Raw genomic sequence first — 24,515 nt, forward strand, 5'->3', positions numbered from 1 at the left:
TACATGGCTCACGAAAACACTTCCTAGGCCATAACTTACGGATCGGAAGAGCAATACAATGCGAATTAGTGAGCGGAGGAAAGAAATAAGAAGAAAGAGACCACCCTACACACCTCAAGCTTAGCTAAATTCCCGGGCAAGCCCTGTCCACCTGCTATGACAGGTGAGGGGGGAGCAATCACTTCTCATGACTTCTGCTGGCCCCTTTGAGTCACAGACCCAAGGGGGAATAGCACGGTATGTGTGCAGGTCAAGGAAGCGATTTTGTTTGGGACTTGTAGATGCAACTTAGGAAGAGGGAGGCAGAATTTTCCTAGGACTTAATTTTCATAAGCCTCCAAAATGATAACGTTTCTGGTGGAGATAGAGACAAATTTGAAGTTGGGGACATTTGCAGTAAATAAAACCATCTTGCGGAAATAAAACCTGCCCTTTTTGAGCATTCTTTGGGTTTCTGCCAAGTCTTCAGAGGCCAGGACTTGACTAGTGATGCATCAAGTGTGCTGACGTTCCTTCCCTCACAGGAGAGAGCTGGAGGGCTCCCACAGTCTCCAGTCCCCAGACTAGACCTTCTCTACCTAGCTCAAGTCCCAAGTTCTCGCATTAGAAACCCTCCCTTTTGGTGGTTAGTCTTTGTTCTGTGTTAACATTCAAATTCCCCTCAGAAAGGAGACTAACAAGGCCTTACGAATACGTGTGTCCTAGTGTGCGTGCAATTGTTAAATCTGTCTTTAGAGGAAGATGGAGGTGCCAACAGTCTTCCCGACTTCCTGAAGGACTAGTAACCCAGCCACGGTGGTGAGGTTTGGGATTCCTACTGCCAACATTGATTCTCTGCTCTCAGATTGATACAGGTTCTATGATAAAAATTTCAATGGGGCAAAGTACCCTTTCCTTGACATCAGTCATGGTTAATGGTGGTATGAGAGATTTGGGTTCCCGCTGTGCATAATTAAGGATGTGGGAAACTGTCATTATTTCTTTAATTGTTAGTTTGGGAGAATATTTTTGGTTTTCTCAAATTTGTCCGAAAGGTCCTGGAGGAAAGAAACATCTTGTTTTTCTGATTCTCGTTCACAGGCACACACTGCACACCTATCATGACTCCGCATACAGAACGAGCAGAAGGATGAGTGAAGGGACAAAGGCCATGTTGACGGCCTGAGAGTTCCTCTCACTGCCCGACACCTGTAACACATCTCTAACAGGGCCTTGCAGAAGTTCCTCATTATCTGAAATGATAACGTAGAACTGGAAGTACTGGCGGATAGGTCTTGCACTCTATTATTGTTTTCTACTTTCTGTGATGTGTGACCAGTAGGCGTAGAAAACTCTTCAGCCAAACGAAACACCTACTCTCACCCTAATTTAGAAGTGTGGAAGTCGAAGTCCGAGAGGAAGAGTGATTTGCCAAAGGCCCCAAGGGTGCTCGGCCGCTGCCGTGGGGACAGAGATGGAGGGAGACCCAGGCCTCCTGACTCCCAGCCTGGTCACTTCTTTTGCTTCGTTTCTCTGCTAGTGGCTGTGCTCACATCGGAGCCTCAGTGAAGCCTTGTTCACTAACACCTGCGAACAGATCAGGCCTTGACATGCTGAGCCTCTGCTCTCACTCTGCAAGAGATGTGCACAGCTCTGCTGACAGGATGTGGCCCAGCAGAGGATGACACAGTTGCAAAGCAACTTACAATTCTTTGGTGCCATGGACTCTAGAAATACACGTTTGGGGATGGGCTTTACCATCTGATCTGACAGTTTGATTTCGACAGGTGCTAACCTGTCACTGACTCACAATGAATCAAACCAAGACAAAGGATGGCTTCCTGGTTGGGCCTGACTCCAGTGAGCAAATGCAGGGCTCTGACCTGGCCCCGAGAACGCCATCTCAACATCAGATGGCAGGTCTTTCTCTTACTGTGTTTGATACATTTAATAAACCCTGCATTTCACATACCAAGTCCTTTGGGGGAAATAAACAGCACCTGTAGCTTATCTCCTAGCACAGACAATGAAAAAGCCAATTATTCTTGTCAAATGGGTGTGCAGTGGAACAGTCCATGTGTTCACAGGAGGAGGCCCGCTGCAAAATGGAAACACGGAGCCACCGGGAAGCTTGGCAATTTTAGAGACCGCTTCCGTTCTTTTTTCCTACTGAAATAAGAACGCACCTGAGTTTTTGAACTGGAAGAGACCTGAGGGAATATCTTTGTTTGCTTCCTTATTTCAGAGATATGATAAACAGGAAATGAAATGACTTGCTCAAGGTCAAACAGCTGAAGACACTAGGCCTGAGACATGTGCCAGGCCCGGAGGCTCCTGGGTCTCTCTAGCCTAGTTCATGAAGAAACTGGCCAGCTTCCTCTCTAATGTGGTAACTCAGAAAATCTGGGTTTCACGCAGCTTGCTTTCAAGCATTGTCAGGAATAAGTCAGAAGATGTAACCCGAAAGGGGAAAGCTGGATGGGAAGGAGGGCAGTGAAGGAAGAGGTGACCAAACCAAGCTACGCTCTTGTCCTACTACAATTCATCAGTTTTATGGATAGCGTGAGAGTTAGTATAGCTAAGGAAGGTGACCAGGAAAATAGGAAGGATCACCGGAATCTTCATTAGCTATTGTTTAAAAAAATGGATTTACACAGTTTATTCTCTTGACTCTGCTTTCCACACTGTTGCATGTCTCTGCTGAGACGAAGAGCCAGGGAAGCGCTGTCAAGAAAATAGATTTGGACTTCGGGTGTGGGTCATTCACTTTCTTCTCTTGCAGTGCATGGGCCCTAGTTGATAACATAAAAACAGAAACTCTATTTGTAATAAGAAAAACAGAATATTGCATATTGGAATTCAGTTTTAAACTTTAGGATGTGATAGAGTTTGATGGTACGTACACAACCAGGTCTGTGAAATGTCTCTGTTAACCACTCCTACATTTGATATAGACTCATCTGGGAGAGAAATAAGGATCTCAGAAGCTCCTCCTTCGGTCCAAAAAAGCTAATGCCACCATGGTCTAAGAAATAGTTCCCTAGATGACTTAATTTTTAATCCCTTCTAAGTTTCTCTATATGTATGCAAATTCATAGAAAAATTTCTGAAAGGATTAATAAAAAATACTTTGGAAAAGGGGAATGGATAGTCAGCACATGTTTGTATGGAGGTAGACTTCACTCTGTATTTCTGTACTGGGTATTTCATAATGGATATACCTTCATGCATTTAATTTTCAAAAATTTAAAAGAAATGAAAAAATTACTTAAAAGTTTATTTCTGGTTACCACATTGATCACTTATGGAAAGAATGCTGATCTAGGACTGACATTACCTGCTAAAACTTGGCTGTGGCATTGAACCTAAAAGGTTCTCTGTTAATTTGTAAAATGAGGTAGTTGGATTAGATCATTCCTTTGATTCCATGATCTGTCTGGGAAGAAAATCAATCTGAATTAGAAAAAGCCTAAATTAGGTTGTATTAAGTAGAAGTATCACTTTTTAACATTTAGGTAAATTTAAAGTGTCTCCAAGTCATTCTTGCCATTCTGGTCAAGACTGTAGAAGCCTCCCCTGCAGACCGGAAGAGCCAAGAACCCTGAGAGCACTGTGATGTGCAGTTAGAGCTAAAGTGGTTTGATGTGTTTCTATCATTTTTTTAAGTTGCTGAAATGAATTCCATGCTTTCACTTTTTAGTTGTTTAAAAAAAGAACACCAAACTGTAATTCTCCCTTGGTGAATTAACAGAACCGCTAGGGTGGAGTAACCTTTGCTCTCACTTTTTGAGTGTGGGTTGAGATGGAAAAGCTATTATTTGAGGCCTTCTAGATTATAAGGCACAACAGAAAGACTACAGAAAGCAATCTGATCAGTCCATATTCTAAAATGCAACAAGCACTAACTAGAGGAGCTCGTTAGAGACCTTTGTCATTACCATTTCAGGGAACAGTCTAACAGGCTGGCTGTGGGAAGAACTGTTAAATCTCTCTGGACTTACTTGCTCAGGAGAGGGAAGCCCAGGCATATGGCCTTAGTAGTAGTCAAGAATGAGACTGGGTTTTCGTCTTTGAGCTCAGGGAGGGGTTCAGGGTGAAGCCTGTGCCAGAAGTCAGTTCAAGGAAGCAGAGACCTAGGAGAGTCTAAGACACCTGAAAGGACATGCATGCTCGGGGTAGCCTAGGTGTCTGCTTACTGAGCACACAACTACCTCCATTGAGTACAAAGTACCCAGTGGATGCTGTTAAGAGGGCACCCCAAAAATCTCCCTGTCAACTTTTGTTCTTCTAGGATGGTCCAACACTACATGCCCCCGAATATTGCTTATATATTTCTAACAGACTGGCGAACTGTTTGATAATATGGAAATAAGCTTTAATTTGGCCCTTTCTGTTAATTCCAAATTAAAGGGGAAGTCTATTTTTCCTATATCCACAAAATAGGTGTCATCAAATTTCCTTGTGGTTTTCTATATGTTTCTTTTTTTTAATATGGCACTTTCTTCATATCACAGCTTTGCACTTGCTATATAAGATGGCATAATCACAGTAACTCCCGTACTTACTATTTTAGGCAGCAGTGTGGAATTAATATGATTTTTAACGTTAATTTAAAGCAAATTTACTGTGCATTTGTATTTGATCTTGAGTTTAAAATGCAGCTTCTACTTATGCAAACAGCAAGATGAATGCCTAGATTTTAGTAAAAATAATAGTAAAAAAAACCTAATTTAAAGTAGATGGGAATTTAATCTCTTCAATTTAAAATCTCTTAGCTTGAATCCCTCATTAGAAGGGCTTCATAAAAACAAGCTGTAAACATTCTCAATAATTAAGCATAAATATATGATCTATGATAAAGCTTGGCTCTTAAGCCCTATATGCTTAAATATACAAAATCCTACTTGTACTTGATTCCCTCTTGTTATTTTATTAGCTCCATCCTCCAGTGAAGTGCATTTGTGCATGTAATTATCTTGTTCCTGTATCTTGACCATGGACCATATTAAAAAATGTTTCTTCCCATAAACTGTGAAGTATTCATTGATAAGCCACAGGGAACTTACACTATAACATGTCCTTACCAATTAATGCTGTTGATTTGGTTTATGAGGGTTGAATTATTCATCAGAATCTTTTTATACCATGTCCCTGCAAGCTAAGACTTAGGGATGTTAGAGCACCAACAGGATGAAGAAAACGGAATGATCCTACTTAAAAACCCGTCACCTCAACTGGATCCCTGTACTTCCCATACTCAAATAATGATGACTTGCTCTTAAGCCCCGTATGTATGAACACGGAGGAGTGCTCACGGACACCCCCAACATGTCGAAATTAAGCTGCAGATTTGTGAGGTGGGGAAGGACCCTGCTTTGGGAGTCAGAAAGTGTGGATTTCAGTTGGTTCTAACTAGGATTGCGACCTTCACTGAGCAAGACCCTTAACCTCTGTGGGATTGTTTCTATGAATCCTAAAATGAGGGGCTTGGCTTAATGGAGGGCTCAGACTTCTTTCATTATAGAATTTCATTAAGACTCTGTAGTGTTTGTTTAGAAAGTTCAAAGACAACAGCTGGTCTATTCTGATGCATGCTAGAAATAACAACAAAAAGTAAAAAATGTGTATGACTTGAAACATTCAGGTAAATGAATAACATGTAATCCTCTCCCCACCTCCGAAGCCCCTTTGGTTCTATCAGGATTGATATAGGAAACTGTGATAGCTTAAAACAGTTGTAGTTTGTGATTAGAACAAGTGTCTGCCAGAGGGGAAAGCAGATAGAACAGATGAGATGCAAGGACTCATTTCATGTGTCTAAAAACAACGGTTGGTGTCTGGGACAACGCAGGAATTTTTAATCACTACCCACTTGGGATGTCACGGAACTAGTCATTCAGGTAATATTTTTTAAAGTGTTTTTCTTTGCTTCGTTTTAAAAGGAGAATAACTATAATTAAAATGTTCTATATCACATCTTATTATATGGTAAGATTTCATATACAGTGTCCACAACCAACAGTTCTGACTAAAACCAAATACTTCAGAATTCTTCTCTCTCCTGTCTGTCTTCTATCCAAACAGGAAGGGGTGGTGGTTATTTTAGCACTGGGTCGTGGACTGCTCCTATCTCTAGTGGCTGGTTTTCAATCATCTTCAAGAATTCTGGTTTCCTTTCATTTAAGAATGAGAGAGTGAACTTGGAACTAAGCCTCCCCTTCAGGGTCTTTTGCTTCTCTTTAGCAAGTTCCTTAGTTCCTTCGGTTCTTGATGCTAAGATAGTAGGATGGTTATAAAGGGACTGATTTAAAGGTGACAGAAGACATGCTGAATGTGAGGGTTTTCTGACTTTCCAAGGAGCACAATTTAGGATCTTAGAAGGCGGCTTAGATCCTCCTCCAAGACCGAGGTGAACTGACACACAGCCTTGGACTTGTGAAGGAGGGCGGGGGCGTTTGGGACTGCATGTGATGGTGTGTGCACGTGCGCAGACATGAGCAGAGCTGAGTGCTAACTAGATCTAACCACATTTTACCACCATGGCTAAGGGAAGGAGCTGGCCTGCACTCTGTCCAGAGAAAGACAAATGAAATATATATTTACCTGACAATGAAGATGTAATTTCAAGTGAGGGGGGGAAAAAAGGCGGGGGGGGGGGGGGGTTGAAGGAAGCTGAGCATAATGAAGGTGAAGAAAAGTACTGTTCTTGTCTTTCTGGAAAAATTTGGTTTTCCTGGGCAAGGGGAATTATGTAAATGTGAACAGTGTAAGCAATATCATAATCCCACCAGAGCATATTTTATGTCACAGTGAAATACATGTCTGAGAGCTGTCCAATGAGTAACTGTCATTTTTAAAAAAGCTATCATCCATACAAAGAAAACAGGTACTGGGCAAAATATCACCTTCTCAAATGTATGGACTCCAGACAGAATCGAATATTTTACAACCTGAATTGAAATGCAAGAATGTAATTCAGAAATCACTCAACAGATTTGGAAGTTTCAAGGTTATAAATTGTTATTTTCAAACAAGGGTCATTTAATAAAATGCAACCCTAGTAAATAACAGCTGGTGCTGGACTTTACATCCCATGCCACTATATATATATATATATCCTATATATATATAGGCTGAAGACACAGAATGTTCTATGTGATTTGTCATTTCACTTTTAACAAAGTGCTAAATCAGAACGTAGTTACATTTTTCATACAACATTTAATGCAACTATACTGAACATTTAGTCACCTTTAATATAATTATTTAAGAGCCTAGTAGATGAAATTGTATTTCACAGAAACAAGGATAAGTTGAGATCGAGACACAAAGTGCTCTGAAGTCACTGGGAAGCACTTGCTCACCATAGTAAAGATGGCCAAAGGTTTCCAACCTAATTAAAAATAAGGAGTCATATAAGAAATGGCTTTATTAGAAAAAACGTAGTGTACATGTGGCTAATTTTTATCATCGATATACCTCTTGGCTACTTTATAATTAAAATCTGATATAGGGTTTGAACTTCTTTAGAAGTTAGTGGCATTTCTTCCTATTCTGATATGTGACTTAGGTAAGGTGTTTGACAGATACCCTTTATTTCTTTCCATAATTACAATGAGTCAATCAGTAGTTTAGCACTGGCACAAAACAGAGAGGGCATTATTTCTTAGTGCTTTATGTGTAAGATATCCACACTTCCAACCCCAGAGCTAGGCACGGGTGTGCCATTTATAGTCTTTCAATTCCCTATTATCACTCCAGTCCCACATTATTATTACCTAGTAGTCATGAAATGCATGTGATCATCTGTAACCTAACAGAACCTCTGAATGAAGTTTCTCTCTTCTCCTTTTTTTTCCCGTTAGAGGTGTGCAACTCCAAGCAAATGTGCAGTATGCAGTATGATTTCCAGTCCCTTTTTAAACTCCTGCACGTCTGTGCTATTACACTGAGACAACCACATCAAGATAGAGTCTGTCATACGATTCCCTGAAGCACAGAATGAGGAGGAGACTGAGCAAACACGACCCGGGAAGGCACCAGTTGAACCAAGACAACTCTGTAAGACAAAAACATGTGGTTGTAAGCATTCCTAGGTCACCAGCAGAACACCGCCTGTGAGCCGGGAGCAACGTGCTCCACAGCCAAAGGCGCTTATAATAGATGCATCGTGGGAGGCCCGCAAACCGGTTTTCAAGGAACAGGGGCAATCTGGAGTCTGGGTGATATTAATCTTGCAATGTATTATACCGCTTTCATGTGCAATATTTTTAATCAATACTATTAATAACTTTTCATCAATTTAACCACTTTGATTTGGTGGCAAAACCAAAATCTATTCCTCCAAAGGAAAAAAAAAATCAATCACCTTTAAATGTCTGTTCATTATCCTTTTTTTAAAGATCTTATTTATTTATTCATGACAGACAGAGAGAGAGAGAGGCAGAGACATAGGCAGAGGGAGAATTAGGCTCCCTGTGCAGACGCCTGATGAGGCACTCAACCCCAGGACCCCGGGGCCACAACCTGAGCCAAAGGCAGATACTCAACCACTGAGCCACTCAGGTGTCTCATCGTTTGTTATTTTTAAATACCCTCCATCACTATCATTCTTGTCTCTGTTTAGAAATATCTGACAGGTTAGAAAGACGAGTAAAAAAAATCATCTGAATTTGGAGATAACACGTTTAGATTTTCTTGGATAGAAATATCAAGTTCTCAGTAAGTAGTAATCATTGTAAAACAGGTTAGAAAATACATTAAAAGAATAAAGTGAAATATAACAAATTAATCCTAATTCTACCCTCAGAGAAACTACTGTGAATATTTCGGTTTATTTCTTTCTCGTTTTTTCCCCCACTAGCATAAACGGTATGTATGATGCCAATAATCTGAAAACCGATAGGAATCATCTAAGCAGGCAATTCTGTTGTTACTTGGTTTAATGGTATCAAGAACACTCTTATTCAAAAATGCTCGCTCATGAACTCAGGCTTTGCCCACCGGCCAATCCCAGCCTCGTGCTACAGAGACACACCAGCTCACGGTGGCTGCCTGCCGTTGCCCCCTCCAGCTCCAGTGGCCCTTAAGCTGTGCATCTGTTCCGCCTCCTTCTACCAGGCCCTCCTTGCCAGAAAATCCTGAGGCTTTGGTGCACAAGTGAGCAGCTTCTTGGCATGAAGAGGTTGTGTTGGTGGTAGTGGGATATCTTCCCTAGTTTAATATCCATTTAGCAATTTAAATTAAAAAATAACAACAACAACAACAACAAGAGGGGTACTGGGTGGATCAGGGTGTTAAGCATCTGTCTTTGGTTCAGGTCATGATTTCAGGGTCCTGGGATCCAGCCCCGTTGTGCTGAGGCTCCCTGCTCAGTAGGGAGTCGGCTTCTCCCTCTCCCTCTGCCCCTCCCCACAGCTCATGCGCGCGCTCTCTCTCTCTCAAATGAACAAATAAAATCTTAAAACAAAAACAAAGGAGGGGGAAAAGTTCCCTGGTACATTTTCTTTCCTTTGGGTACTGCTATAGGTTTATATTTTCCTTTTGTACTTCTCTAGAATACTAATACTACCCTAATCTTCAAAAATCATCCTGAAGATTTCTACACTGCTGCTTTAGTTCAATCCATAATTCATATGACTAAAAGAGCAATTTATGCTCAGGAATGGAAATCAGAAAACCGAGTGGTGAGAAAAGGTGCTGAAATACCTTTTTTCTGTAATATGCTTACAAAAGCAGCCTCCCCACATCTCAATTTTTACATTTTAAAAGTCAGACATGCTATTCTATAGCATATAACAAAGACATGTATTTCAGTGGTATTTCTATGCAAAGTTGTTTTCTGTGCTCTACTTGGATTGACTATAATCTAAACACCCAGGAAGGCTGTGACCCATGGAATTTTGTCTTCATTCTGATATTCCCTGAAATGACACACCGACATTTTCAGCTTTTATTTTGGCCATACAGCTTCTGGATTTCTGATGATAACTTTAACGGGCAAAAAGAAGTAAAAAACAAACAAACAAACAAAAACCAAGGAGAGAAAAAGCAGCAAAATAGAACAGCATATTGTTTATATTAAAAGTGCGCATTTTGACTTTAAGGTCCAATTTTAAGCAATAGCTAAGAAAAACTATGGTTTGACAAAGTGGTCTACAACAATGACATTTTCTAAACCTTAAGAGATTGTATTTCGTGGGGAGCTAGAGTAACACCCCCGTAGCAACAACCAACTTGTCCTTGCTCTCCTTAAACCTAGAAATGTATCAAATATTGCCAAAGCAGATCTTTTTTATTTCATCACAGTTGTGCAATTATTCCTTCTCCCTGGGTTTGGATGAAATCTATAAAAATGCCTCATAATTGCTCCTTAGTGAAGTTATGGCTTACAGGTGAGTTGTTACTGTGCCTCCTGTGAAAAGTCAGATTCATCTTTCAGCTGAGTTCACTAAGCTCAGCCAACTACCAGTGTTCTTTGAAATTACTGGCCTTTTCAGAAGGCAAAAAGATACGCATCTCTACCTTTTCCCACTGCAAACCATTCACATAATCCACAGCTTTCCTGCTCCAATAAGCAGGAAATGGCTTGCTTAAATGTTTAATATGACTTTGCAGCTGCAAAGTCCTTTCTGAGCCTGGTGTCATAGGACATAATTGAACCAAGAGAGTCCTGATTCACTGAAACTTTCTTATTCTTTTAACCTTTATACCTTTTAAAAGGGAGCACAGTTTTCTAATATTTTCTAATGTACCCTTTTTTTTTGCCTTTCACTAGAGAAAATACAAATCCATACTTTAAGGTTCCACAATTTGCCTCTGTCTATATTTCTGCTGGTTTTTTGTCATTTATTATATATACTGCATCTTGAGTACTCTGCTCATTTTGCAGTTTGGACAGGTACTATATTTTATTTGAAGTGGACTTTGCACCAAATAGTGATGCTCTGTTGGAACTGAACTAATTAGGATTTTGCTCATCCTCATACCTTTTTCTTCCAGAAGCACTATTACACATTTTTACCTCATCTTTCCCTTTAATGATGCCTTGCTTTCAGTTTCTACCACCTTCGAATACTTGTCTGGTCCCAGATAACACCCTCCAGAACCAACCTTCTACTTTCTTTGGGGATTTATTTATTTATTTATTTATTTTTTTCTTTGGGGATTTAACCAGAATTATGATGATTTAATAAAACTGTCTCCATATTCACTCAAGAGGAGCCAGGTGACATCATGATTTCATGGTATAATTCCCCCGCTCCCTTCACTACATATTCACTACCCAACAGATCTGATAATGTCGTGTAATTACTCCCTACATATAAAATTGCTCCTCACTAGTCCACATCTGGTGAACCTGTCAATACCTCACCCTTCAGCAGGCCTCTGAATCTTTTGAGCCACAATGCAGCCTCAGATTCATGGTAGGCTACTTCAAAATGAAAGGCTTGTGGTAAAAACCTTTAGTGCATTTAGCCAAACCTGCGGCAAAGCTTCTAGAACAACAAAAAAATAGCAAACAATACAAACTTCAGAACAAGTTACAAACAAAAAACAGAAAAACATTAGAATATATTTCAGAGCTTATAAAGAATGTAACAGCATCCACAGAGTGATTTTGTATGTGAGGTTATTAGAATAAAGCATCACTGTACTGTCTGAAATAACTCATTGAGATTCTCAAAGCAAACATTATTGGAAGCAACTCAGTTTTACAAATATGCTTATATGAGGGAACAAGTTAACAGTTTTTGGTTTTTGCTTTATTGTTCTGAAACTGACCTTGAAAAACTCAAGACAGAAAAACTCTTAAACTTCTGACATGGGGATCCCTGGGGTGGCTCAGTGGTTTAGCATTGCCTTCAGCCCAGGGCGTGATCCTGGAGACCCAGGATCGAGTCCTACATCGGGCTCCCTGCATGGAGCCTTCTTCTCCCTCTGCCTGTCTCTCTCTCTCTCTCTCTCTCTCTCTGTGTCTCTTATGAATAAATAAATGAAATATTAAAAAAAGAAAGAAAGAAAGAAAGAAAGAAAAGAAAAAAGAAAAGAAAGAAAAAAGAAAAGAAAAGAAAAGAAAAGAAAAGAAAAGAAAAGAAGAAACTACTGACACTGTTCCAAGTACCCCAAACACAGTGAGAACAGGACACGGAAGACCCTGTGACCCAGGGCTCCAAAGAAGCAGTGGCAATGGCAGAGAAGCTGGTATGATGTTCACCATCAATGATGGCAATGGCCATAATCTACAAGGAAATCACCAGTGGAGGCTTGGTTGCTAGGCAAGCCATTGTAATGTGGTCATTTTGGGGTTAGTCTGTACGGCCCTGAAAAATTATCTCTGACACGGTCACCCACGAAGTAGCACATTGTGGGGAAATAAACTCTATTCAGGAAGTTGAGTACTTCTTCGAGGCGTGATCTACAGAACCACAGATCTTCATGATGATTAAAAGCCAGGCCTTCCAATCATGTAATTGACAGAGCTGAATCCTGACATATAACTAACTTCTGGGTGAGTTTTTCAAGTTTTAACATGTCTGAATTATGGCATTCGAAAGCTGGCTGTAAACAAAGAGAACTCCACTTATCCCAAGACATGTTTAGGGTCCTAGGCTGTCGAACAGAATTTTTAGACTTGTAGCATATGTATCCTCAGGCCTCAGTTAAAAGGCGTGTAGGCTTCTGTTGTAGAACTTGTGGGGCAGGATCAGCTAATCGTACGTGAGAAAGCCACAAGTCAGTCATGGTTCTAGTTACCTTAGCCTTAGAGAGGTGTGGGCATATTTGTGTGCATTTATCACACACACAAACACGTAAGAGCATTCTTTAAAATAGAAGCCTAGATATTTAAATTCCTATTAGCAAGGAATTTGCTCTTTCACACATACCTTTTCTCAGTAACTCTCTAAAACGTCAAAATATACTGAGATTTTTTTCCCCCTGAAAATCACCTTGCTGGATTAAAATTAATTATTAAAGTTTCATTTTCTACAATAATTGTGGAGATTAGACATAAACCTTTACCATCGACACAGATACATATACAAACACGTGATCAGACACCAACCAAAAAGAGGGAAGTTTTTTTTTGTCCCCCAGCTAGAGAGATCCTTGATTTTGTCAGTGAGATAGGAATTAGCAGAAATATTGCTAAGTGTTTCTTCTGTTACCTATGTCAAAGAAACAAAAATACCTGCTGGTGTCTGGTTACTAGGAACCCGCAAAATGGGGGTGAGTACCAACTGACGTTAGTTCTAGTTCACCTGAGCTAGACTCGTCCCAAAATAGTCAGGGGTACACTGGGCTTTTCCATACTCAGACCACTGTGTAGGGATATTCTCTGCCTTAAACTGGTTAATCAGTATATGTTATATTTTAGAGACCACATGCAAGAGGTTTTTTGGGGGAGAATAGCATTATTTCCATCTACTCTTGTTTTTATATACTGGGAGGAGGAAACTCTATTTCCAGCAGACAGAAAAAAACCCCTACACTCTCCCGAGCTGCAGGGACCACTTAGCAAGGCTGTGCCCATGAGCTGGAAAATTGTTTCTATCACCTGAGGGGGCAACACAGCCATCCCTCATACTTGACCATGCAAAAGAGAGGTACTGAGCCTCTTAGTTTCTACCGTGGCATACTGAAATGGGCTGAAGCTGATGTGCGGTAATTGTTTATTCTCTTTAGAATTGTTTGTACTGTTTTAGAAAACACACCGGAGCAAAGATCTAATTCCAGTGCTTCTTGATGGCATTTTTCCTGATGGAAACAAATGTTTCCAGGAGGACTGTAAACAGGGAGCTGACCTCATTAATCTCTCTCTCCTTCATATGAGAAAAGTTTACGTAAGTTAAAACCTACTCTACCTGCATTACTGATTGATGGAAATACTCTAGTTTGTTGTTAGTTATATATATTAAGAAGTTAATATATCATTTGGGTGCTTTTCACTGTTAGGTGAAAATGCTATGCAAACAGTTGTCCAAAACCCAGGGCATATTATTTCATCAGCTTTAAAACTTTCAAAAATTTATTTCCCAGTCACGGTGGTTATCATGGCTATTATTTAAATTATAAGCCCTATGAGCAGTTTTAAGTTTCCTATGAACACTTAGGCCTCTTGGACTGTCACATTTTAAAGCAATTCTTACATTTGAATCCTACAAATAAGATACTTCCATATACAAATTATACAAATTTACTGGTATTTGATGAGCTAAGAGAACAGCAATGAGAAAAAAAGGTAGTAATAATAGATTAAGATGAGGAAATAAAATAGGATCTAAGCCTAGTAGAAATTAATAATCACAAGCATAAATCCTTAACATGCAAAAAAGAATACTAGAGAATTATGCTCAAATTTTCTGAAACCGTGAGATACATTTTGGACAGAAGAAAGAATATCAGAGAAAACCAAACAACTATGCAAAACAGAGTCACTGCAAACCCACAGACCCCAACATCATGCAAGGCTGCCTTCAACGTGCGCAGCAACCTTTCCAGGTGTCCCCGCAGTGTCTCCTCCCACCCCTCAAAAAGATTATTTTAACATTTCATTCTCTCCATAAGCCCTTGCTCCGCTATCTTCCCGCCAGCTCTTAACAGACTGGCTTCTAAGTGGAAGTTGGTGCCATCAAGAAGGAGCTCCTTCGACAATCTTCTTGGGGAAATGTGTCTGTGTCTGTGCCCATGCACGCTGTCTCCTCTCCTAACTCCTTCAATCCAAGGCTAACACCTCCAACTGAGTTCAGGACCCCATCTCTTCCTCTCTTGAAGGGTCTCCCTTTTCTTCAAAGGTGTACTCCTAGGTTCTCATTTCAACCTTCTTTTCACTCTATACTTGTGCTAACCAATTCACTAGCCACATGTAGCTATTTAAACTTAAATGAATTAAAATGAAATTAAAAAAAAAAACAATTCCTTAACTTGCACTAGTTTCATGTGGCTCGTGGAACTGTACTAGGACAGTCCAGATAAAGAGCACTGTCATCATCATAAAAAGTTCCATTCCATAGTGCTGTTCTATACATTTTACACACTCTTGGGCGACTTCATTCATCTCTAAGGCTTTACACTACAAATATACCCCTGATATTAATTTATATCTTAAGACAGCAAATTTGAAGTACCTTTTAAAAAGTAATTTACCAGTGGTTCTCAACAAGAACCTGCATATTAGAATTACCTGGGGGCTTTAAAAAATACAAATGCAGGGCCCTAGTCCAGGTTAATTAAACCAGAAACTCTAGGGAGTAAGGGTGCATTAGATCAGGCAAAGATGCATTTCAAGAAAAACAACCGAGGATCTTCTTTTTGTTTTTGTTTTTAACTAGCACGTTAAAGTTCAAATAAACTAATTTGCCTTAGCGAGAATTCTCCATATAAATTCCCTATATATCAGTGCCACAAACCTCTCTCGTAACACATTTAGATAGGAAATAGAAAGTCAAATTTCTTACCTGTGTGATAAAATGTGAGAAAAAATAAAAGTACTCCCATGAACATGTTACTTAAAAAAGTGACAACTCCGCAAGTAATTCCTTCTGGAACTGGGTAGACAGTTTCCACAAAAAGCTCAAAAAATATAGGTATACTGCTATTCAAGAACACTCCCAGGAGAATGCAGGAGGCATACAATGTCACTAAAATAAAAACACAAACATTTTAGTTTCATGGTAGCAGCAGTAAGTCATATAAGATAGATCTTCTGGGTATTCTCTTTCATAAGTATCAACTCTGGAATTTCATATGTTTTCAATGGTAGTTGATAAAGTTTGACAAAGTATCACTATCTGTCAACTCTTTGCTCAGGTTTTGTGGATAGGGAGAAGGTTTTGTTGTAGGATGATTACCAATTTACTTGCTTTGTCTTTTTGGTTTGGATTATTCCAAAGCACAGAAACAATTTTACCACCAATTCTAATTAAAAGGATTCTTCTTTAGTCTCCTGTCTGACAGATGTTTAGATAAAATATAGCAACTTAATTTGAAATCTAAACTCATTCAATAGTTTTAAAGAGAAGTTAAAATCTAAGAATAAATGTAAGAAACGTTGTTCCTGAAAATTAGATATTTAAAGGCACTGGCTAGTAATTATCCTCAAGTACAACATAAAAATATCCAGTACATAATACCTGAAGAAACACTTAAAATGAATTAGCCTTCAATATTGGAATGAGTTTTATGTCAACTGTTTTTTTTTAAAATTACATAACTTTTTTGGAACACAAAAAAATTTCACCCAGGGATGTATAATAAATGTTAGGGTCCCAGGTTAGCAATAAAAAGCCCATTAACCCTATTCCATAGTGAAATCTTTGTGTTTTTTAAAATATTTTATTTACTCATGAGAGACAGAGAGAGAGAGAGAGAGAATGAGAGAGAGAGGCAGAGTCACAAGCAGAGGGAAAAGCAGGCTCCATGCAGGGAGCCTGATGTGGGACTTGATCCCAGGTCTCCAGGATCACATGCCCTGGGCTGAAGGCGGCGCTAAACCACTGGGCTACCCAGGCTGCCCAATAGTGAAATCTTTGAATAAGGACATTATTCTCATTCTTAGAAGAATGTCTAGGGAAATGCACCCCACTCCCAATAGCTATTTCACAGCTACTGTCTGCATACAAACCTTCATTACTTTTTTTTTTTTTTTTAAGATTTTATTTATCTATTCACAAGAGACAGAGAGAGAGAGGCAGAGACACAGGCAGAGGGAGAAGCAGGCTCCCAGCAAGCAGCCTGATGCAGGACTCGATCCCGGGACTTCAGGATCACGCCCTGGGCTGAATGAAGCCAGACACCCAGCCACTGAGCCACCCAGGCGTTCTAAACCTTCATTACTTTAAATATGAAGGTGAAAAAAGAACCAATGAGGCAAAAAAAAAAAAAAAAAAAAAAAAATGATATCCTACAGAAACTTAAAACATATCCCTTATAGACTAATGAGTTTATCATACTCACAGATATAGGAGTAGAATTTATTCTAAGCCTAAGGTTATTAGGAAAATATTTATTTATTTATTTATTTGTTTATTTATTTATTTATTTAAATTCTAAAGCTCTAATTGGCTTATTAAATGATTCATGAACTGGGCAGCATGTAGCCAGTAGAGGGGAATTCCCAGAAAAATATTTTATGTATTTATTTTTTTTTCAGGAAAATATTTTAAAGTATTTGTTAAGGAAAAAAATTTCTGTACAGTACCCTCAACTTCTGTTTCCTCCTCCAATTACACTAGCCTTTCCGGATTATAAAATATTTAGTGATTCTTTAACACAAATACTGGTGAGTATATTGACTTTTTTGACTAAAAGATACACATGAAGAGAGAGAACAAAAGGATGACAGTGATTAAAGAACACACTGCTGGCTGGAGCAGTGACTGAACTACTCACAGAATTAAATGGGAAACATCTGATAGTTAAAATAAATACCACTTAAAATATGAAGGAATTTTCAAGATTCTTAAAGCCAAAACCCCTCATGCTCACTAGGTATTTGCCAGACACAGATCACATAAATCAATCAACACATTCCCCTCTACACGTGACTCATTAGTGGTGCACTAGGAGATGTAGGGAGATGAACTGTCACTATATTGTTTATTATTCTTCCTACAAAACACTTTATAATCATTTGTTGGTCAGTCAGTGCTAATCAGAGCAGAGATGGCTATTGACCCAAACACGGATGAATCTAGGAGTTTAAAGTAAGAAAATATTGAAATAAATGACAGGAAAAAAAATCAGACTTTTAGGAACCAGGAAATGCTACTTCTAAGGATTCACAAACCACTAACAGAATGAGCTATTTTTAGAAAACACGTTTGGAAATAATCCTTTTGGCATTTTTATTATTTATTTATTTATCAAGATTTTATTTATTTATTCATGGAAGACACACAAAGAGAGAGGGAGGGACACAGGCAGAGGGAGAAGCAGGCTCCATGCAGGAGCCCGATGTGGGACTCAATCTCAGGACTCCAGGATCACAACCTGGGCCGAAGGCAGACACTCAACCGCTGAGCCACCCAGGCATCCCTGGCATTTTCATTTTTGAAAGAAATAAACTCTCACGTGTAATTTGTAATTAGGCAACTTAACATAACTGAAAAATTACCAATAATCTGTATATATTAGAATAACTGCACGTTGTAAAAACAAGAATGATAAGGTAATGATGAGGTCACACAGAAAGGGGACTATTGGTATGAAGACCTGAAAAGAGAGCTTTGGTTTTATTGATTTTTATCAAACACGGTGCTGAGAGAAACAGACAGAAAGACACACAGACACACAGGCACACACACATAGGATTTCTCAGAAAAGTAGAGCCTGGTGAAGCAGGTGGCCCTGTCTGAAAACCCCTTAAGACCATCCCACTCCCTTGGTTTCATTTCCTGCTCATTAAAAATCTGATTTTGGTTTCCTAAGTATCTGAATTCTGGGAAGGGAAGAGGAAATGTTTATTACTGGAAAGATAAAATTTCTGTTGTAATTAAACATTGTTGATGGAACTGTAAATAGTTTATCTTCTGATAGGTAATTTGAAAATGCCCATCAAATTAAATTACGCGGTTACTCTTTGACCCAGCAATTCTACTTCTAGGTATTTATCCTATAGCTATTAAGGTACAAGAATATAGGGAACATTCACTGCAATATTGTTTGTAATATTAAAAGATTAAAGGCAAGCTAAATGTCCACCAATAGGGAGGTTGGTTGGTTAAAAATTTATCAAACATCCAAAGGTGTATTATGCAACCATTAAAAGTGGAAGTAAGTCTGTATATACTGATATTAATGACATCTAAGGTATGTAAATGAAAAAGGTGTAAAAAGGTGTGTTATCTTTTTAAAAAGGACGGATACACATACACCCATTTGTAAATTTACAGAATTCTATGAGAAAATACCCAAGAAACTGATATTCAGGATTGCCTCTATAGAGAAAAACTGGAAGCCACAGGAGGGTAGATATTTTTCCTCATATACCTTTTTTACAACTATTTGAATTTGAATTATTTGCTTTGTTCATATCTTAACTATTTAACCACAAAGAGAATTTTATTGTAAACTCATGAAATAGCAGCTGATCCAACTCCCCCTCATCCAAGTTTCTTAGCTCACTGATTCAGAACTGGTTATCACTGGGTGGCCTGACTCATAGACCTGATGTCTACATCTGGGAGCCATATAACCCAGCCCTTGTGCAGGATCCTTGACACAAATATTCCCACATCTTTTTTTTTTTTTTTTAAGATTTTATTCATTTGAGAGAGAGAGAGAGAGAGAGAACATGTGCACAAGAAGGGGGGCAGCAGGCAGAGGGAGAGGGAGAAGCAGGCTCCCGGCAGAGCAGGGAGCCCAATGCAGATCTTGATCCCAGGACCCTGGGACCATGACCCAAGCTGAAGGCAGACGCCCAACAGACTGAGCCACCCAGGAGCCCCCCACTTCAGTTTATAAGAATTCCTATTACGCAAGCATAGGATAAGAGGTCTGAAAAGGATATAACTTGAGAGGCTAGTAATTGAAAAGCAAGTATTTTCCGTTGGTTCTCTCACTCTCGGGGTCTGCTTCTTGTATTTTATAAAAATGATGACCAAGAGGTTGTTTTACACTTGTTATTGCATAAAGAATCAAAATAGTTTAGGCAGGAAAGGGTTAAACTAAGATCATCATAATCAGCTGGGGAAAAGTAGCTGTGTCAGGACCGATTTCATATACTCCCCAGTGCTCTGGGACATGCATAAAGTAGAAGCCAATTTGAATTTGACTTCCATTTGAGTTTTCAGTTTGGAGGCTGATATAGTATCTTTATACACTGGTTTGGCAGATCCAGTGGGTGAATGTCATCTATTAAAAGTCAGGCAGACAAGATAATTTCCTGCTCGTCAGAGAGGGTTCAACCTACATGATTGTTAAATATTTCTATGACTTTCTATAGTGCTGATACTAAAATTATAATAAACCGCCTTTCAATTAAGAAGTCAAGGTAATTTAGCAGAACAAACACAATGCTGATGTAGAGTCTTTTTCAAAGAAGTTAATAAAATTTCATGGGCCCACGATTCAAATTGCAAAAAAACAAAGTCCTATGTCGCACAAAATATAGTTACAACGAATGTATTTCAAGAACGTGAATTGGATCATAACCCTGAAAGTACTACTTCCCCTGTCCTCCTAATGACAAACCAAATTAGTAAACTTTAGGGAAATAAAACTGTATAAAATACATTTTTACTAATCCAAACACTCAGACCTCAGGTGATTAGTGTTGTAAAAGCAATGGCAAAATTCCAGATAAGTACTACTTCATTCAAGGGCGCCTGGAGGGCTCAGTCAGTTAAGAATCTGCCTTCAGCTCAGGTCATGATCCCAGGGTCCTGGGATCGAGCCCCATGTCAGCCTCCTGCTCAGTGGGGAGTCTGCTTCTCCTTCTGTCCCTCCCCTTGCTCGTGCTCTCTCTCTCTCCCTCTCAAATAAATAAATAAATAGGATCTTAAAAAAAAAGAACTTTCATTTAACATTTAATAAGATTCTCAAGATACCATTAATAACAAAAATAACTTCATATCTTGGATTCATATAATTTTTAGAGCATTTTGAAAACTGCTTTCAGGGCAGCCCAGGTGGCTCAGTGGTTTAGCGCTGCCTTCAGCCCAGGGCCTGATCCTGGGGACCCGGGATTGAGTCCCGTGTTGGGCTCCCTACATGAAGCCTGCTTCTCCCTCTGCTTGTGTCTCTGCCCCTCTCTCTCTGTGTGTGTCTCATGAATGAATAAATGAAATCTTTTAAAAGTAAAAATAAAAACTGCTTTCAAATATATTATCATATTTGATTATCTTATTGACTCTTTGAAGCAGGTAAAGGATTTTTGCAGATCAAGTGACCAAAGTTCTGAAAGTCGAAATGACTTAATTAGAACAACATAAATTAGCTTTGCTAAAAATAATATAATTAAGGCCTACAGAATGTAGCATGTTTTCTACCAAGCCACTGTGTCACACTGAAAAAACAAAAGACAAACAGAAAACACAAGACTTGGTATTTATTTAATGGTATTAACACAAAAGGCATGCTTCCCAAATCTGTGATCAGTACAAAAGCTGGAAGTCATCGCACATAAGACAGACGACAAAAAACCGAACACCAAAAGGTTACAGATAAGTAACTTTAATCTTTACATCTACTACATCTTTAATCTTAAATTAAAGATGAAAAAATTAATTAATTTTTAATAAAATTAATTAAAATTGAACTTTAATCTACTACATCTACAGATAAGTAGATGAACTTTAATCATGATAAATGTAAAATGGGTTCAAAAATTAGTGTTTAAGTATATAATAGGGAAAAAATAAGCCTTTCTTCAAAACCATTTATTAGGCACCTATGATATGTAAGTGGCTCTGTTGGAAACGTGAACAGGACACATCACTCCTCATCTAAAGGAACACAACCCACACCTATGGCTTAATAGCTAGCAGCCATTTATACGCACAGTGCTAAGAAGATAACTGTACTTCATTCTTTAAAACAAAACAAAAAAAGCTATGTCTAATCACGAGCTGCAACAGTCCCCAGTGTGAGGTGCTGAGTACAGCAGGAAAAGTGAGCTAAATTCTACTGGCAACTGGTGTTCAGGAAAATCCTGACAAGTTATAGTAGGTTTAGAAGAGGCTGACTACACTGTTCAGGGCTGGGAATCCATGTCTGATGAGGACAGCTTGTGATTGCTGAGGGCTGCTTAGGTTAAGGCAAAGGCCAGACAGGACAGGTATAATGTTTTCAGGGTGTCAGTAGAAGGGGGAGGGGGCTGACTTGCCCTGTGTGCTGTGTTGCTCCCAATCAGTTATCTCAATAAGAGGAAGAATTTCCCATGACCCAGGGCGGACAAACAATGGGACAGGGAATGGCTTCCTCCTTCAGGTGGTATTCCATTTGCAGTTAGATGGACATATATCTGGATTGTAATGGAAGAGAGTCACTTATTGGAATAATATGTTATATCAGATAATAACTAAGGTTCATTCAGGTAGATCAATAACAAACTTCAATACATTTAGGTAGAGTACTTAAGTAGAATACTGAAAACAAAAATTTTATGGGTGCCTCTAGGTAGATAAGAATAATAAAGAATTTATTTACAGTTTTATTAAAAATTATTATAAATAAGAAATAAGGGTTAAAAATAGCACAATAAATTTTTATCATGAAAAGTTTTAAGGTTTAGAATCAAGAAATTTCCCTAAAGAGTCAGTTTATAACGTTAATACTGCTTTATTGGGTAAATTTTATTATTACGCATGCTGATGGAATTTTATTTTATGATAAAGGACCTTCATTGAAAATATCTCTCTACAATCTAAATTAAACTTGATATTGCAAATGAAAATACTCCTTCAGGAAATAATGACACACGTATAAAGAGAAATGGTAAAGATTCACATCGTTTGTTAATGGCACAGCTTTTTTCATAGGTTTTGGATGTGTTCAAAATGTGGGATACATACATATGTATGTACACACAACTGATAGAAAATTTCTATATTGTTGGGATGCCTGCAGGGCTCAGTGGTTGAGTGTCTGCCTTTGGCTCAGAATGTGATCCTGGAGTACGGGGATTGAGTCCCGCATTGGGCTTCCTGCATGGAGCCTGCCCCTCCCTCTATGTCTTTCATGAGTGAATAAATACAACCTTTAAAAAAAAAAAAAAAAGAAAATTTCTATATTGTTGAGCTGGGCGTTTCCTCTTGGCCTCACGTTTGCTTCTTAAAAATGACTGCTGTGGCCTTCATGATCTGCCACTGATGAAAATATGCTACTGCATATTTCATGTACTCATGAAACTGTGGCGCCAAAAGAGGATAGGGTATATTTTGCTCCAATATTCATTAATGTCGATGATTTTCTTTCTGTATGGTGTTATTTTGTGGGTGTCCCTTGTCTAGCCTCTTTGTTGGCTCATGTAGTCCTAGAAAGGCTGACAATTAGAGTCTCTTATGGCTGGAAGGCAAAGTGGGCTCCAGAAATGAAGCACAACTAATAATCCTTTGAAATAGTGGGCCCAGAGTAGAGATTGATTATGCTATCAGATATCATAGGTATAGGTTTATCAGTAACTTTTAAGTTCCCAAAGAATGATTTATGGTTCTGCAGAAGGTGGTGCGTTGTTACACCATGGAGCACTGACTGATCACCTGGTCAAGCCCTCTACCTTCCAGAAACAGAATCTGCTTAGAGACTCGTTTCTCTTCTTGAAAATCTCTACTGATAAACATTATATGCTCTTGCTCAGTAGGCCCTATCAGCATTTCAAGATTCTTACATTTACGATTTTTCACAAATCCATTCTCTTTTAATTCATATTCTATTTTTCCCTTCTTGATCAATCATGAATATGAGTAACAGTCACTTCTAGTTCATAAAGTTGGAAAGAATAATTAAATCACTTAGCTTTCTTTCCTTAAAATCCCTAATTTCCTTAAAATGTGCATATCTTTGGGGGTGCCTGGGTGGCTCAGTCAGTTAAGCATCTGATCTTAGCTCAGGTCTTGATCTCAGGGTTGTGAGTTCAAGCCCGTGTTGGGCTCCATGCTGGGAATGGAGCCTACCTGAAGAAAAAAAAAAGTGTCCATATCTTTAATCATGCTCATCATCCCTTTCTGAATTTTCTCATTTCTATTAAGAGGATCACTCTCTAGCCCATACATGTCACGTGTCTTTCAATACAACTGAATACGTTTTCTTTCTTCAAATACCTCTTTAAGTCAGCTTGTAGTCCCCTATTAACTCTCATGGGGTGGGCGTCTAGCTTATCTTCCCCTTTACTTCCCACTCACCACTACCTATTTCTGACCTCGCCACTGTGGTCTTTAAGTAACTTGAATTAGATGAAGAACCTCCTGAGGCAACTTCTACTAAAACTCAAATTATATTGTTTCAGCAAACTCAACACCAAAGTGCCAACATTTTTCAAAATGCCATTTTCAAAGCATTTATCTGTTCAGTGAAAAATGACTATGTGAGTTGTGGCTAACAGGGCCTACTTTTCAGATACGGTGAAAAATGTCTTTTTATAATTTTGTATATAGAATAAGCTTCAAGATTTTGAAACTAACATTATCTAGTCATGAGTTTATTTGTTCTACTGAAGATACTTCAATTAATAAAGATATAATACAGTTTTAAGTACTCAGTTTCCTTAAGGAAATAAAAGCATACTGCTGATAGCCTCCAAGGGGATGTACATAAGCAAGTACATGTATTAAAACAGTGCACCTCTAGGTAGAATGGAATGATCCAGTTTTTCTTCTATAGAGATGGGAATGATAATACCCAGAATGATCCAGTTTTTCTTCTATAGAGATGGGAATGATAATACCCAGATCAGTGGACCACAAAAATATTGCAACAGGTTTTAGCAGTAGCAGCAGTTTTAACCCACAGGTTGAACACCTTCTGATTATGTCAATAATTAACACATATATTTTCACACTTTTCATGTAGATTCTTCTGATATTTAAAAGTAACAA

At 38.7% G+C, this 24,515-nt stretch overlaps 1 protein-coding gene across 1 annotated transcript in view; it reads right to left on the reverse strand.

Moving 5' to 3' along the window:
* Positions 1-981: 981 nt before the first annotated feature.
* SLC49A4 (solute carrier family 49 member 4) overlaps positions 982-24,515 on the reverse strand; it is a 77,131-nt gene continuing 53,597 nt past the window's right edge. Inside the window, exons 8-9 of the mRNA XM_077884465.1 lie at positions 15,438-15,620; positions 982-8,038 (exon numbers count right to left, since the gene is read on the reverse strand). Coding sequence (XP_077740591.1) covers positions 7,923-8,038; positions 15,438-15,620 — 299 coding nt within the window. The 3' untranslated portion in view covers positions 982-7,922. The remainder of the gene's footprint in view (positions 8,039-15,437; positions 15,621-24,515) is intronic.

This window comes from Canis aureus, chromosome 35, assembly GCF_053574225.1.
Source record: "Canis aureus isolate CA01 chromosome 35, VMU_Caureus_v.1.0, whole genome shotgun sequence".
NCBI classification, from domain to species: domain Eukaryota; kingdom Metazoa; phylum Chordata; class Mammalia; order Carnivora; family Canidae; genus Canis; species Canis aureus.